Raw genomic sequence first — 18,069 nt, forward strand, 5'->3', positions numbered from 1 at the left:
GTGGAAGAAAAAAATGCATCTAGACAGAGACCTTACACCCTTCACAAAAATTAAGGATCACAGACCTAAATGTAAAACTCCTAAAACATAGGAGAAAACCTAGATGACTGCTGGTATAGCAAGGACTTTTTAGATGCAACACCAAGGGCATGGCCAAATAATTAATTTAAGCTGGACTTCATTAAAATTAAAAACTTCTGGGGTGCCTGGGTGGCTTAGTTGGTTGGGCCCTTCTGGGTCCAAGATGCCCTTCTGCTCGGTCATGATCCCAGGGTCCTGCAACTGAGGCCGGCATCGGGCTCCCTCCTCTGTGGGGAGCCTGCTTCTCCTTCCCCACTTGTGCTCTCTAGCTTCCTCTGTCTCTCAAATAAATAAAATCTTAACAACAACAAAAAACATTTAAAATTAAAAACTTTGTCAATGAATGACAATGTCAAGAGACAATGTCAAGAGAATAAAAAGACAAGTCACAGACTGTGAGAAAATATTTGCAAAAGACATACCTGATAAAGGACTGTTATCTAAAATATACAAAAAACTCGTTAAGACTCAAAAATAACAAACCAACCCTAAATTAATAAATGAGTAAAAGGCCTGAACAGACACTGCACGAAAAAAGATACACAGATGGCAAGTAAACATACTGAAAGGTGTTCAACAACATACATCACTATGTATCAGATACCACTACACACCTATTAGAGGAGTAAAAATCTCGAACACTGACAATACCAACTTCCGACAACAGAAACCCTCATTAATGCCGGTTGGGGTGCGGGGAGCAAAATGTACAGCCACTGTGGATACAGTCAGTTTGGAGGTTTCTTACAAAATTAGACATATTCTTACCATATAATCCAGCAACTGTGCTCCTTGGTATTTACGCAAATGAATTAAAAACTTACATCCACACAAAAACCTGAACATGGATGTTTATACTAGCTTTATTCATAACTGTCAAAACCTGGAAGCAACCAAGATGCCCTTTAGTAGGTAAATGGGTAAATAAACTGTGGTCCATCCAGACAATGAAGTATTAATCCATGCTTTAAAAAAAAAAAAAAAAAAAAAGGCACTATCAGGCCATCAAAAGATGTGGAGGAAACATAAATGCATATTACTAAGTAAAAGAAGCTGATCTGAAAAGGCTATATATTGTATGATTCCAACAATATGACATTCTGGAAAAGGCAGAACTATGAAGACAGTATACATTTGTCCAAAGCCAGAGAATGTGTCACACCAAGAGTGAATCCCAATGCGAACCACAGACTCTGGTGATAATTATGTGCCAGGGGAGAGCCATCAGTTACAAGGAAGGGACCACTGTGGTGAGGCTGTCAACAGCAAGGGAGGTTGTGCTGGGGCGGATCTCTGGACTTTCTGCTTGGTTTTGCTGTGAACCTAACACTGCTCTAAAAAATAAAACTTATTAATTAAAAAAAAAAAAAAAACCCAACAAAGAAACCAACTACTGCTATGGGAATATATGTGACCCAAAAGAGTATACTCCCCCTCCAAAGAGTTAATATAATCCCTCTTAAACAGCTGCTCAAGCTTATATCTGATTGCCCCATTTTAAGACTTACATTTCAATTTTCTTTGACAGAATTAAGTAGCATTAATGTTAAATGGAAAAACGTATTGTATTTCTATCTTAAATTATATCTACACACTAAAAGTGGGGACTTGGGATTCCTCAATTAGTGGACAGCTACAGAGCTGTAGAGTCGTGTGTACACACACACACGGTAAGGGTTTTTGTTTTTTTAAGATTTTATTTATTTATTTGACAGAGAGAGAGAGGGGAACACAAGCAGGGCGAGAGGGAGAAGCAGACTCCCAGTGATCAGGGAGCCTGATGTGGGACTTGATCCCAGGACCCCAAGATCATGATCTGAGTCGAAGGAAGATGCTTAACTGAGCCACCCAGACATCCCACAATAAGGGTTTTTTGTTTGTTTTTGTAACTCTAAAGACGTCAAAGTAGGGGCACCTGGGTGGCTCAGTGGGTTAAGCCTCTGCCTTCTGCTCAGGTCATGGTCCCAGGGTCCTGGGATCGAGCCCCACATCAGGCTCCTTGCTCAGCAGGGAGCCTGCTTCCCTTCCTCTCTCTCTGCCTGCTGCTCTGCCTACTTGTGATCTCTCTCTCTCTGTCAAATGAATAAATAAAATCTTTATTAAAAAAAAAAAAGACGTCAAAGTAAATACATTAAGAGTATTTAAGGTCCAACTTTCATCAGAAGCCATTAAAGGTATGCGCCAGGTTCTATACAGTAAATCAGTAATTTCTCTGAAGTTGGTTTCATTTCAAAAACACACTGCTCTTTGCTGTCTTATAACAGAGAATAAGTCTTACAAGTGTTCTAGGCTATCTGCTAGGAATTGATTTACTCGTTAGTACAGGCCCCATGGGTATTTAAAATAATCAAATCCCCAGCTTCCCCTTGAACATACCTAAGTCCTAAGGATGGCATAAGAACTTTTCTGGGTTTGGGGCGCCTGGGTGGCTCAGTGGGCTAATAAACCTCTGCCTTCGGCTCAGGTCATGATCTCAGCGTCCTGGGATCGAGTCCCGCATCGGGCTCTCTGCTTGGCAGGGAGCCTGCTTTCTCCTCTCTCTCTCTCTCTCTCTCTGTCTGCCTCTCTGCCTACTTGTGATCTCTATCAAATAAATAAATAAAATATTAAAAAAAAAAAAAAGAACTTTTCTGGGTTTCATTCCCAAGCTTCTTCAAAGCAAAGCTGCTCTATGATTACACCTAAAATACCGGCAACAGAAAATGGGTAGGAACATATGTGTCTGAATAAAGGAGTAAGGGAGCAAGTGTGTATGTTGGCATGGAGGGCTGGAATAAGAGAGAATATCATGTCTGGGAGAATAAAAAGGGAAAGAATGTGGGGGGGGGGAATCACTTCTCAGTTTACTCAATTCCTAATTTAAAACCACCCCACATAATATTTTTCAGAAGATTGCTACATTCCACTCTATGATCCCATGTAGCTTTCTCTGACATGACCATTCCATAAACAAAGTTGGGAGGTTCAAGATGCCATGAAAGAAAGGACCAAGATTTTAACAAAAGAATGCAATCTTTTGGTGAGAAGATATAAATGTTTTTTAGAGGAGGAACTGCCAGGGCAATCAGTAGTAAGGCACGTTCAATACCTACTGCACCTGTAGCTTTTACCTTTGGGGGACATAAAACCACTGAGCATCTGCCCAAAGGAATGGGACTTCCTCCCAGAGAAATGCACATGCCCACAAAAATATGAATCCAGGGGCGCCTGGGTGGCTCAGTGGGTTAAAGCCTCTGCCTTTGGCTCAGGTCATGATCCCAGGGTCCTGGGATCGAGCCCCACATCGGGCTCTCTGCTCAGCAGGGAGCCTGCTTCCTCCTCTCTCTCTGCCTGCCTCTCCGCCTACTTGTGATCTCTGTCAAATAAATAAATAAAATCTTTAAAAAAAAAAAATATGAATCCAGCTGTGGGAGCTCAGACTCTCTAATGTCCCCAGAATTCCTCTCAGAACTGTTTTTGTTTGACATCCTGAGAACAGTCCACTAAACTTCTTTGTCCCACACTTGTCTCTATCTCCTGCATCAATCACATGTATCCTAGGGAAGTCTAATGATTTTACCCTAGTGAGTCTTATATTTAAAATGTCTTAACAGATTAATTAACATTTAACATTTGCATACTTAATTTCAAATTAATAATTCAGATGTCTTATAATTTGCTTTGAACTTATTTTTCTCGCATCTTTCTATTCCTGTGCTTTCTATATTCTTTTTTTTTTTTTTTTTTAAGATAGTACTTATTTATTTGAGAGAGAGACATAGCGAGAGAGGGAACACAAGCAGGGACAGTGGGAGAGGGAGAAACAAGCTTCCCAAGGAGCAGGGAGCCCGATGCGGGGCTTGATCCCAGGACCCTGGGATCATGACCTGAGCTGAAGGCAGACACTTAACAACTGAGCCACCCAGGCGCCCCTGCTTTCTATATTCTGATCCATTAACTAACACAGATTTCTACTAGTCACATTTCTCAAATTAACTTCTATCCCTACTTGTAGTGACTATTCCTTCTCTACAACTCTACCAGAACGGTCTCCCAAAGAACAAGGAATACAAAGACATGAAATAGAACACCTTTAACTCTGCTTTCTTCTGATAAAAAGGCATTAAGCTTGGGATGTCACACTTCCCAAAACGTTACAAAAACCACTGTAAAAGATACGCACATTTTGGCTTAAAAAAAAAAAAAAACAAACTCAGAAAATGTAAACTATTAATGCAAATATAAGAAAACAAATGAGTGATCTGTACTAATATATATAGAAATACACAGTTGGGATCCTAATGTCTGAGGGTTGAGATGTGGTCAAGCCCTCTCATTTTAAAGTAAGAAAAAGACGAGTGTGTTATGGATGCTACCTAGCAGGGTAAGAATGCGGGTCTCTGGGGGCGCCTGGGTGGATCAGTGGGTTAAAGCCTCTGCCTTCGGCTCAGGTCATGATCCCAGAGTCCTGGGATAGAGCCCCACATCGGGCTCTCTGCTCAGCAGGGAGCCTGCTTCCTCCTCTCTCTCTCTCTCTCTGCCTACTTGTGATCTCTGTCAAATAAATAAATAAAATCTTTAAAAAAAAAAAAATAAAGAATGCAGGTCTCTGAACAGCTCCCCTCCCCTTTTACTTACTTACCCTTTTACTTACTTACTTTTACTTACATAAGTCTGTAAGGAGATCTTATCAAATCTTCAATAAAAAACTAAATTTAATTTGAAGTCTAAAATTATGTTGTTAAATGAGGATTGAGGACTATGTATGTGTTCAATTTAGGTAAAATACCTCAAGAAGGTACTTAAAAGTCATTCAAAAAGCTCAACCAGAAAAACTAATAATTGAATGTTTTTCCTCTCAATGTCCTCAGCTTAGATGTTTCTAAGCTCTTAATCCATGTTTCACACTCAATTAGTATTACACAAAGTGTATTTTTAAACATGATCCAAGAATATCAAATCAAGCTTTAGACAACTCACACAATTCCCAAACTTATATAAGCACACATATAAACATGAAGTGCCAGAGACAAGAGATGCTCTGGGAAGAAAATTACCAGGAAAAACAAATACATTTTTTAAGTCTTCTAATATATCTGATTGAAACATCAACTCCAATGAGGCATTTGGAGAAGCATCAGTTTGACAGCTTAGCACAAACGTATAACTAAAATCACTTTAGCAATCGTTTTTCCTCAAGCAAAAATACAAAAGAAATAACTTCTGCTTCCAGCCACAGGGACCGGGTTTACCTTCCTGCCTTCAACTCCTCTAAAGCCAAAACAATAAATGAGACAGCAGTTCTGAGACACTGCACTAGGCAGAGCCCGAGCGAGGCAAGGTAAACCCTAAGGCCCTCACAGTTCACTGCCTAGTTTCCAGGGAGCAGCACAGGGAAGGGGAGCCCACAGCGAGCATGACAATCTTCCTGAGAACGAGAGACAGGACTGAGAACTTAGGAAGGCCACACTGGCTGGAGCTCACAGGGCAGAGCTCCAGAGAACAGACATGTACGGGGACTGCTCTCGAGCTTTCGGCTGGTACCGATCAGCATGCGCATGCGAGAACTACCCAAATCCAGGGAAATCACTGGAAAAGAACAAGTGAAAAAACTTCCCAGAGGTAGCACAGGGCCAGGAAGAGTCTGCTTCCATAAGCCAGACTAGGAAAACCTCAAAATGTACAGGGTACCAAACAGATGCTCTAGAGGAACTGCCTCCATAGTGGGGCGAAGTCAGCCCCCAAAAGACAGTATTACAAAAACAAAAAGGCAAACCACAGACCAGGAGTATCTATCTGTAAGACATAAATCTGAGAAAGGACTTATACCTAGAATATATACAAAGAACTCTTCTAACAATAAAAGATGATAAACAACCCAATTACAAAATGGCAAAGTGTAAACAGACCTTTCACCAAAGTAAACAGAGGGACGGTAAATGAGTACATGGAAAGATGGCCAAAATCAATAGTGTTTAGGGAAATGCAAACTAAAACTACCTTGAGAAGCTATGACACACTTACTAGAATTGTTAAAATTAAAAAGCCCTCCCTCATCAAGCTTCCGCCAGCATTGTGCAACAGCTGAGCTTTCAGACACAGACGGGAAGAGCCTGGCAGTGTTTTCAGAATGTAAACATCCCCTTCCATATGACTCAGCTAGACCATCTTTAGGTCTTACCCAAGAGAAATGAAAAGCAATGTCCATACCGAGACAACCAAAATTCGGCTTCATTTGTTATAGCCTCAAACTGGAAACAGCTAAATCTTGATGATAAGGAGAATGTATTAGCTAACTGTGGTGTATCTGTACTGAGGAATACTATTCAGTCCTAACAAGGAGTGAACTACGGATACCCACAACAACGTGGATGATCTCACACCCATTACATTGAGTGAAAGAAGACCAAAAAATGTACACAAGCATACAGTTCCATTATATACCAGTCCAGAAAAAAAATCATCTATAGTAACAGAAAGCAGATGAGGTGTGCGGACGGAGGGTGGGAAGAGCCACAAGGAAATCTTTGCATGTGACGGATATTTTGTTATCTTGGTTGTGGTGATGGCTTCATGCATACATACGCATGCAAAAACTCATCAAACTGTACTCTTTAAATGTGTGCCATTTACTTTACATCAATAAAACTGTTTTTAGGAAATTAAAACAAGTATTAAGAGTGGATATGCTGAGGTTATGGAAAGAAGTCTTAAGTGACCAACCTCAAAGACTCCTACTCCAAAAAAGCCTTTACCAAACTCCACAGATCAAATTAATTCTCCTTTAGCACTTTTTAAAAAAAAAATGTGTTTTTTAGGGTTATTACATAAATATCCTCCAAACTAGGACGTGGGTTCCCTGAGACAGTAATTTAAATGTTTACCCTCTACTGCCTGCATAAACCACTGGAGTAGAGTCTGAGTAACACTAAAACCAGCACTTCGGAGAAAGATATTAGCCCGAATTGAAACTGTGGCACTAAGCATCAAGAAAAGTGGGAGGAACAGATGTAAAACTGGAATAAAACAAACCAACAAGACCACCACACAACCAGGTGAACAGATGGAGAACGTGAGGGAGGCAGAGTCAAGCATAAAGCAGTTTGTGGCTCGGACGCCTGGGAGGATGTCAGATATCCCTTTAATGCGTACTGACCCCACCTGAGCCGCAGGCTTGTTCCTGGCACCGAAGAGTGAACACTGAGAGAGAGTTCCAGACATCACAGGCCAGCAGTCCACCGAGAGTCAGAGTCCTCCCAGGAGCCAGCTGGACACTGGAAACTGAACTCAGAGCCCAGCCAGGCTAGTTATATTTTTAACCTTTAGTTAGTTTCTTTAGACAAGCACTAACAGAGTTTCCTGCTATACCTACTTAGATTCCATGGAACCCTGACTTCACAAAGAGAGCAAAACAGGGAGTTGAGGACTTAAAATCTGCACACATTGCTAAGAACGTGAAAAGACCCAAATCCCCCCATTTCCCTGGGCTACATAATTGACCAAAGCAGCTGTTTAAAAATCACTTGTTGGGCGCCTGGGTGGCTCAGTGGGTTAAGCCTCTACCTTCAGCTCAGGTCATGATCTCAGGGTCCTGGGATCGAGCCCCACGTCGGGCTCTCTGCTCGGCAGGGAGCCTGCTTCCTCCTCTCTCTCTGCCTGCCTCTCTGCCTACTTGTGATTTCTGTCTGTCAAATAAATAAATAAAATTAAAAAAAAAATCACTTGTTGCCACTACACGTGTATTTCAGTGCTGCCATCTTATGTTAAAACATGGAACTACACAACATTAAAAAGCCATATCCTTACTCAACAGCGAATTCTGAAAATATCAAAAAAATTTGAGTCAATGAATAGATAGACAAAAGTTAATGAGACTTTAATGACAGTAATGAATATTTACAGCAGTTAATTTTGGTGTCGGAGAATACACATGATGAAGTGAAAGCTCTCACGAGGCTAGCAATTTCAGTTCAGAATGTAAACCTTATTTTTAAAATATTTTGTTTATTTATTTGAGAGAGAGAAAAAGGGAAAGGCAGACTCCCCACTGAGCAAGGAGCCCGATATGGGGCTCAAACTCAGGACCTTAAGATCATGAAGTGAGCTGAAGGCAGATGTTTAACCAACTGAGCCACCCAGGAGCCCCTAAACTTTACTTTAAAAAAGTAGGACACTTCCTGCTTATTGAATTCCTTATTGAATTCCCCAACCCAGAAAGATAAAAATACATCAAGAGAAGTAATGGGGAAGGGAAGAGTAGAATAAAATCCAATAGGTCTCATTTCTTCTGTAAATCCAATCTGCTTCTTTTCAAGATTTTATTTCTTAGAGAGAAAGAAAGCAGGAGCAGGGGGAGGGACAGAGGGAGAGGGAGAAGCAGACTCCCTGCTGAGCAGGGAGCCCGATGTGGGGCCCCATCACAGAACCCTGAAATCATGACCTGAGCCAAAGTCACATGCTTAACCGACTGAGCTACCCAAGCATCCCCCAATCTGCTTTTCTAATCACAGCTGCTTAAACAGCAAAAGCTGTTTAAATTTACTTAAATAATAGATGCACTGGTCTAAACTTTAATCTCATCACTGATATGATAGTTCAAGAAAGAAAATAAAATTCCACATCCCAATACTCAGCCAAAATGTAGACACTTGCCAATTAACATTATTTGCAACCTTCAGTTTCTCTGTGAAAGTAAAACCATGCTCTTAAAATTATGTTGAAGAAATAGAAACACTGAAGACCATCTCTGATTTAATATTACTATAAAAAGGTAAACTACCTGTGCACACAGTACCATCTCAGTGTGGGATGGAGGAGGGAACAGGAAAAGCAAGGGTAGCCTGGGTACTGTAGAAGTAAGTGAAAGACATTTCCCTCAGACAAAAGCTAACGACAAAATATTGCTCGTATATAAACATACTCATTTACAGACTCTAATCCAAACACAAGAAAAAATTAAAGAGTCAGAAGAAAAAAAAGGTTAATGTTTTGATGGAATAGATCAGAAAAAGTACAAAGAAAGAAAACTCTATTACAATCTTACTTGCGTGTGCTATGAATGCTGAGGGAGGCTGTGCATGTGGAAGAAGGGATGGTATATGGGAACTATAACTTCCATCCCAAATTTTGGTGTAAACTTTAATTGCCCTGAAAAACAAAGTTTATTAATTTTTTAAGCCTGTTACTCTGAGTTTATGTCAGTTTTCTCTAGAAGTACTCTTGGCTAACTGCTTACCCTAACTGTGTATAAAACCAGTCAGTACCAATCTGGGTTTGGATAGAAATCTGACAGAAGTCTCTAAATCCACTTGCTTCCCTTGATCTATTTAAGACAATTTAATCTTGACTCAGCTACATAAATTTTTTTTTAAAACCCTAAATCAGTCTTTTTGTACAGAGATAACCAGTCCCTGAAAACTACCTTCCAGTTTCTTCAGAATTACTGCTGACTTTCCTTCCTCAGGTCGAAAAGGAGATGACTTCCCATCATACAAGGTCAAACTCTCCTTCCTTTAACTTTTTATAATGTTTCACAACCTCACGTGAATGAGTACACCACTACCCAGGGCTTTTACATACATTTCTATTTTCTCTAGATAGTAAGAGTCACAAGTACAATGAGTCTGTCATACACCTCACTGCTTCCAGGTCCTATAAACACTACCTAACACATACCAGCAGGTGTTTTAAAATACTGTTGAATGAATCTTCTCTTCAATTCACAAAGGAGTAATCATGCAAAGGGAGTAGTCTTTCCTCATCCTAGTAATGAAAACATCCCATTACACTGGGGCTCTAAAGAAATCACCTCATTTCATCATCGCAACAATCTCGTGAGTCGGGAGACACAGCCCCCCATCAGAAGTGAGGAACCTGCAGCATTGATCATGAAGCAGGACTCCAACTAAACCCAAGCATCTGCCCACAACCTCACGCTGCTCTACATCTGATTCCACAAGCCATGCATGAAAATCAACTTCAGCAGCGTCTAAGTATAGAGATAACACGACAAAGTAATCAATTAGTTGCATTTAGTAAATTAGTAAATTCTTCGAAAATTATTCCCACTTTTACCAAAAGATTATTTTATTCTTTCCCCCCTTTTCCCTTCTACTAAATAACCATACTGTTTTACAATTTTTATTGAAGTATAATGGAACTACCATAAAATCCACCTGGTTTTAACTGTTGAGTTAGATGAACCTTTTTTAAAAAGATTTATTTATTTATTTGAGAAGGAGAGAGATAGCGAGAGAGAGCATGAGTGGGGCAGAGGAGGCAGAGGGAGAGGGAGAAGCAGGCTCCACACTGAGCAAAGAGCTGGACTTAGGGCTCCATCCCAGGACCCTGAGATCATGACCTGAGCAGAAGGCAGACACATTAACCATCTGAGCCACCTAGGTGCCCCTACTTGGATGAATTTTAATGAATCAAACAGCTGCGTGTGCAAACTTCACAATCCAGTTTGGGACACTTCCATGGCCCTAAAGACTTTCCCGTACCCATTCACAGCCAATCTTGGCTCCCACGTCCAGACCCAGGAAGCCACTGACGGACTTCCACATCTAAGGTTTGGTCTTTTCTAGAAATTTCAAATAAACATAATCATGCAATGTACAGTTTTATGCAACCAGCTTCTTTTTTTTTTTTTTTAAGATTTTATGATTTATTCAACAGAGAGAGAGAGAGAGAGATCACAAGTAGGCAGAGAAGCAGGCAGAGAGAGAGGGGGAAGCAGGCTCCCTGCTGTGCAGAGAGCCTGATGTGGGGCTCAATCCCAGGACCCTGAGATCATGACCTGAGCTGAAGGCAGAGGCTTAACCCACTGAGCCACCCAGGCGCCCCTGCAACCAGCTTCTTTCTGTTAGCACCATGTTTTTGAAGTCTTTGGTTTTGTCGCGTGTGCCAGTAGTTCATACTCTCTTACTGCCGAGTAGTACTCTGTCCCATCGACACACCACCTTGTGTTCACCCATCCAGCTGCTGGTGGGCGTCTGAATTGTTGACTGTAGCATTATTCATAATAGCTAAAAACTGTAAACAGTCACATGGAAGTCTGTGTAGACATGTAGTTTCTTTTCTATAGGGTACTTAGGACTAAATTTCCTACATCATATGGTAGATATATGTTTAACTTTCAAAGAAGCTGCTAAACTTTTCCAAAGTGGCTGTATTAATTTTACATTCCCACCAGCAAAGTACAGAGTTTCCACTTTCTAGACATCTTGCCAACATTCAGGACAATCTTTATTTTTTAATTTATATTTTAGCCAGTAAATAAAGAAAACACCCAGTCTTTTCCTCCTGTGTTTCTGCTTCACTCTCACACCACACTCCTACCACTCTGGACACTTCTGGTCACCAAACACGTGAAGCATTTTCCCCACACCAAGCAGATCTCTGCATTCCAGCTAGTTATCTGGCAATTTACCTCAATTCTGACACTGTGTCCCTGGAGACAGCACCCGAGTCCACAAAGGGCTCAGGTCCATGAGACTGCCTCTCTTGCCCCCTCCAGGTACCAATGGCAAGTAGGTCTCAGGCTACCCACAACTTCTGTTCACCTTGGCTACAAATCAAAGGTTCCCACAACCCCTTCCTTGGGTTTACTAACTTGCTAGAGCGGCTCTCAAAACTCAGGGAAACACATTTACCGGTTTATTATAGAAGGATATGATGAAGGATAGAGATGAATGTCCACATGGAAGATGGGAAGGGCCAGTATACAGGGCTTCCACACCCTCTTCAGGCAAGTCACTCTCTCAGCACTGCTACCTATTTATCTATCAACCCAGAAGCTCCATAAACCTCAAACATTTTAGGGCTTTTATCACATAGCCATGACTGATCATTATTGCCATTTCCAGCCTTTTTCCCTTCTCAAGACAATGGGGCTCGGGGCTGAAAATTCTAAGCTGCTACTAATGGCTTGGTCTTTCAGTGACAACTCATCCTGGAGCTGTCCAGGGTCCCACTCAAAGCTGCCTCATTAGAATAAAAGACACTGATCACCCAGGAAACCACATGGTTTCAGGAAGCCTATGTCAAGAGCCTGGGGCAGAGACCAATATATATTTTTTCTATTATTTCACAGCCAGTTTGGGGGCATACTGATGGTATTTCACTGTGTTTTTTTTTCTTTGTTTTTTAAAAGATTTTATTTATTTATTTGACAACGAGAGAGGGAATACAAGCAGGGGGAGTGGGAGATAGAGAAGCAGGCTTCCTGCTGAGCAGGCAGCCCGATGCGGGGCTTGATCCCAGGACCCTGGGATCATGACCTGAGCTAAAGGCAGACGCTTAACAACGAAGCCACCCAGGCGCCCCTCACTGTTCAATGATGATGGTGAGCATCCTTTCACGCGCTTATTTGCCGTCTTAACTGTCTGTTAAAATCTCCTGCTTTTTAAAAACTGGGTTGTCTCCTTATTGAGATGTAACATCCTATGCATTCTGGATTCAAATCCTTAATCATATATGTATATTTTACAAATACTTTCTCTATGTCTACAATTTATCTTCTCATTTTCCAAATAGTATTTTTAGAAGCACAAAAATTTTTAATTTTGATGATGTCCATTTTATCAATTTTTTGATGGATCAAGCTTTTGAGTGTTTTAGTATAAAATCTTGGCCTAATCCAAGATTGTGAAGATTTATTCCTAGGTTTCATAGTTTCATCTCTTACATTTAGGTCGCTGATCCCATATTTTCTTCAGAAAGATTTCCAATTTTACACTTAAATCTATGACCCATTTTTGTGTACAGTATGAACTACAGGTCTAAATGTCATTTTTTAACATACGGGCACCCAACTGTTCCAGCACCATCTGCTGAAGACTATCCTTTTTACTTCAGTATACTCCCTTAGCATCTTTGTCAAAAACTGACCACATAACAGTTTATTATTGACTTGATTCTATTCATTGATCTATCTGTCCATGGCTACAGTTTTATAGTAAGCTCTGAAATGAGATAATTAAAAGTTTTTGTTGCTGTTGTTCTTTTTCAAAATTGTTTTAGCTCTTCAAGGTTCTTTTGCATTTCTGTACAAATTTTAGAGTAAGCCTCTCAACTTCTACAAAGGGACCTACTGAAACTGTGGTAGGGACTGCATTCAGGCTATAGATGATCAATCTGGCTTCCAATCCATACCAATAGCATATCTCTCCATTTATTTGGGCCATCTGTAATTTCCCTAATGTTTCATAGTTTTCAGGGTACAAAAATTTTGAAACAACAATAACTTCTCAAGCTTTCAATCATTTTGAAACAACAATAACTTCTCAAACTTTAAATCTGGTATCAAATCGTAGTAGCAAATCCTGCGAAAATTATTTACGAATCTTTCTGACACAATTTTAAGTTTGCAGTTCCTCACATTCAACAACAGGGTAACAATAAACAAACAACAAAAATCCGTTCTCTTACAAAATTAACAGGTTATAAACCACTCATAAAACTAAGTAGGAAAGGGGTGCTTGGGCTCAGTGGGTAAGCTGCTGCCTTCGGCTCAGGTCATAATCTCAGGGTCCTGTGAGTCCCGCATCGGGCTCTCTGCTCAGCAGGGAGCCTGCTTCCCTCTCTCTCTCTCTCTCTGCCTGCCTCTCCGTCTACTTGCGATCTCTCTCTGTCAAATAAATAAATAAAATCTTTAAAAAAAAAAAAAAAAACTAAGTAGGAAAGAAGTTAATGCCTACATCAAAGACGGAACCTGCTTTGACTATACTACCCCACGATAAGTGTCTGGTAGCAGAAACTAAATACTCAATCCAGTTTTCTTCTCTAACTCCCAACAAACCCAAGAAAATTTCCTAAACGACAGTCATATCCACACACACACACCTCTCTCTCTCTACATGTGTGTATAAAACTTAGTACTGCAAACACAAATACACATCTTCCGTCTTTCTGTCTCGTTTTTATAGCATTTTTGCCTCTAATTATTAATGTCTAAGCTCTCACAGAAGCATATTATCAAATAAAATGGAGTTAGTTAGTTAGGTTCTATTACAGGTTTAAATTATGAAAATTTTTTTTTTTAAACCTTGGAAAGTTGAAAAGTATGAATGTTAACAAAGGCTTTTCCATGAGAAACTCTCATTCAAAATAAAAACATTTCGCATTTCTACCAGAAGCCATGTGCAATTACACGATTTGTAACAGCAAAAACAGAAACTATCCAAATGTCCACTGACAAGAAAAGACGCTATAAACTGTGGTACTTCTTTACTGAATATCAGATATTACTGAATATTACACTATAGTAAAAATGTTTAGTTTTTTACTTTGTAAATGTAATGCTGAAGGGGGGGAAAAAAAACAAGTCCCAGAAGACAATGAGCATATAACTCTGGGCTAAACAACATACTGTTTACACACACACATTTATAATAAAGACTATTTTTAAACAGGCAAAGCAATGATATCCACCAACCTGAGAGGAGCAGTCACAGGGGATAAGGAGTAGAGGGGGCAAGAGGCAGCAGGAAAAGGGAACCATTGCACGTGCTAATCATAAGTAATGCTCTATAGCTGTTGGGATGAACGAAGGGTTTAAACATTTGATAACTCACATTATGTCATCTAATTTTTTCAAAAGCCTAAATATTATGTTAAAATATTAAAAAAAAAACACAAGCAAAACCTATTTTTAAAAATTCATCCATTATAAAACATTTTCAAAAAGCTTAATTGGGCACTAAAGAGAATACATATCAAAAAAAGTTGTTTTAAGTTTTTACCTTTGTTTCTGTTCAATTGCTTTGTCCAAGTGCTGGAAGATATCCTGAAACAGGGTGCAGCTGGATCGACTATTAATAGTATACCCATATCCTCTTTTCCAATATTGCTTCAGATCATTTAAATATTCTAATACCTAAAAATAAAAATTTCAAAAATCATTACTATGACATTAATGTTAACAGATTCCCTGATTTAATGACTCAGAAAAGGTGACATTGTTTAATTACCATTCTCCACAAAGTATAGTAGAATCTTAGCATTCACTGAGTTTATATCTGCATTTTCAGCTTTTAAGAGTTGCCCCAAAAGTCCATGCCATGCAGAGATTTATGATGAAACAAGAACTCGAATTGTGGGAACGTGGGGGCCGGCATGCAAAAGCGAGTTAGTACTCATGGCTGATAACCCAGCATCCACGGACGCTCAGGACAGAGGGCTAAAGATAGGCGCTCACTTCCCCTTGCTGCTAAAATTACTTTCAAGTGATAGCAAAAATACGTACAGGAAAAAAGAGAGAAACAGAAGAATCGTCATTGTACCACAGGAAGATGTGAACAATGGATCAGGAACTTTTAAGAATTTTATAAAGCTAGAAACCAGATAGAAAGCAAGTTACTTTGGTTCATGTATCACTTTTGCAAAAATGGTAATAAAAGTAGATGAAGGATATAGAAAAAGAATGTATACTGGTACAGACATTCTAAAGCGCAAATTGGCAAAATCCATAAAAGCATATATTTCTATAGCCGATTTAATTCCATTTCTTATGAAGTCATAGTCACAGATGAACACAAGACAGCATGTCTAAGAACGTCTTACAGCAGCACTGCTTATAAGGCAGGAGAAAGATTCCTGGAAATACCCAAATTTCATAATAGGCAGATGGTTGACTAAACAATGGTATACACATACTATGGAATACTAGGCAGTTATTTAAAACTTGTATGTTGTAGGGTCTATATGTACTGATACGGACAGATCTCTCCAAGACATACTGAATGAGAAGGGCAGGTTAAGAATAATTACAGTATAATACCATTTATTACCAAGACACGCATACCTACAAACACACATTATACTGTTTACTGTTTTAAGAGTGATATAGATTGGGGCGCCTGGGTGGCTCGGTGGGTTAAGCCTCTGCCTCTGGCTCAGGTCATGATCTCAGGGTCCTGGGATCAAGCCCCGCACTGGGCTCTCTGCTCAGCAGGGAGCCTGCTTCCTCCCCTCTCTCTGCCTGCCTCTCTGCTTACTTATGATCTCTCTCTCTGTCAAATAAATAAATAAAATCTTAAAAAAAAAAAGTCATATAGATTATAAATAGCAGCACTGAAAAGGGCTAAAAGGTACACATTGAACAGACAGCAGGGACTGATCTCTGTGGAGCCTCTTGAATTACAACTGGTGATTAAGGCAGACTTTCTCTGAATGTTAAACTTTGTACTCATGTATCATATGATCAGATAAACACCAAAACCAGAGGACTAAAACATTCCCTGGAGAAAGATACAAGCTGGGCTCCGGCTGTGACTCTTGATCTTGGGGGAGGGGAGGGGAGGGGAGAGTTCAAGCCCCACACTGGGTGTAGAGCTTACCTAAAAATAAAAACAGGTATGGGGGGGGAGGAGTCAAGATGGCGGAGAAGTAGCAGGCTGAGACTACTTCAGGTAGCGGGAGATCAGCTAGATAGCTTATCTAAAGATTGCAAACACCTACAAATCCAATGGGAGATCGAAGAGAAGAAGAACAGCAACTCTAAAAACAGAAAATCAACCACTTTCTGAAAGGTAGGACGGGCAGAGAAGTGAATCCAAAGCGACGGGAAGATAGACCGCGGGGGGAGGGGCCGGCTCCCGGCAAGCGGCGGAGCAAAGGAGCACAAAATTGGGACTTTTAAAAGTCTGTTCCGCTGAGGGACATCACTCCAGAGGCTTAACCGGGGTGAAGCCCACGCAGGGTCAGCGTGGCCTCAGGTCCCGCAGGGTCACAGAAGAATCGGGGGTGTCTGAGTGTCGCAGAGCTTACAGGTATTAGAACGGGGAAGCCGGCTACAGAGACAGAGCCGAGGAGTGAGCTCTAAGCTCGGGGTTACCTTGAACCGGTCGCAGGCTCGGTCAGCTCGGAGCGCGGCCGGAGGCAGGGTGACGGGAGTAAATCGGCGCTGTTCTCTGAGGGCGCACTGAGGAGTGGGGCCCCGGGCTCTCGGCTCCTCCGGGCCGGAGACCGGGAGGCCGCCATCTTCATTCCCGCCCTCCTGAACTCTACGGAAAGCGCTCAGGGAACAAAAGCTCCCGAAAGCAAACCCGAGCGGATTACTCAGCCCGGCCCCTGGTAAGGGCGGTGCAACTCCGCCCGGGGCAAAGACACTTGAGAATCACTACAACAGGCCCCTCCCCCAGAAGATCAACAAGAAGCCCAGCCAGGACCAAGTTCAACTACCAAGGAGTGCAGTTTCAATACCAAGGAGAGCAGCGGAATTCCAAAGGAGGAGAAAGCAAAGCACGGAACTCATGGCTTTCTCCCCATGATTCTTTAGCCTTGCAGTTAATTTAATTTTTTTTCTTTTTCAATTTATTTTTCTTCTTCTGCTAAATTTTTTTAACTTTTACCCTTTCCTTTTTTAATGTTTTTTAACTAGTTTATCTAATATATACATTTTTTTTTCCTTTTTATATTTTTTCTTTATTGGTTTTCTTTTTTTAATTGTTTCTTTCTTTTTTTTTTTTTCTTTTTTTTTTTTTCTTCTTTCTGAACCTCTTTTTATCCCCTTTCTCCCCCCTCACGATTTGGTATCTCTTCTGATTTGGCTAAAGCATATTTTCCTGGGGTTCTTGCCTCCCTTTTAGTATTTCACTTGCTCCTTCATATACTCTTATCTGGACAAAATGACAAGGCGGAAAAACTCACCACAAAAAAAAGAACAAGAGGCAGTACCAAAGGCTAGGGACCTAATCAATACAGACATTGGTAATATGTCAGATCTAGAGTTCAGAATGACAATTCTCAATGCTCTAGCCGGGCTCGAAAAAGGAATGGAAGATATTAGAGAAACCCTCTCTGGAGAGATAAAAGCCCTTTCTGGAGAAATAAAAGAACTAAAATCTAACCAAGTTGAAATAAAAAAAGCTATTAATGAGGTGCAATCAAAAATGGAGGCTCTCACTGCTAGGATAAATGAGGCAGAAGAAAGAATTAGTGATATAGAAGACCAAATGACAGAGAATAAAGAAGCTGAGCAAAAGAGGGACAAACAGCTACTGGACC

At 40.6% G+C, this 18,069-nt stretch overlaps 1 protein-coding gene across 2 annotated transcripts in view; it reads right to left on the reverse strand.

Moving 5' to 3' along the window:
* The window catches only part of LOC111144977 (multiple inositol-polyphosphate phosphatase 1), a 50,151-nt gene that overhangs the window by 9,480 nt on the left and 22,602 nt on the right, over positions 1–18,069 (reverse strand). Inside the window, exon 4 of one of the 2 annotated variants that reach the window (XM_022499622.1) lies at positions 14,805–14,938. The exons of the other annotated variant lie outside the window; for it this stretch is intronic. Within the exon in view, the coding sequence (XP_022355330.1) occupies positions 14,805–14,938 (134 nt within the window). The remainder of the gene's footprint in view (positions 1–14,804; positions 14,939–18,069) is intronic. 2 annotated transcript variants of the gene reach the window in all.

This window comes from Enhydra lutris, unplaced genomic scaffold, assembly GCF_002288905.1.
Source record: "Enhydra lutris kenyoni isolate GAN:26980312 unplaced genomic scaffold, ASM228890v2 scaffoldscaffold12, whole genome shotgun sequence".
NCBI lineage: Eukaryota > Metazoa > Chordata > Mammalia > Carnivora > Mustelidae > Enhydra > Enhydra lutris.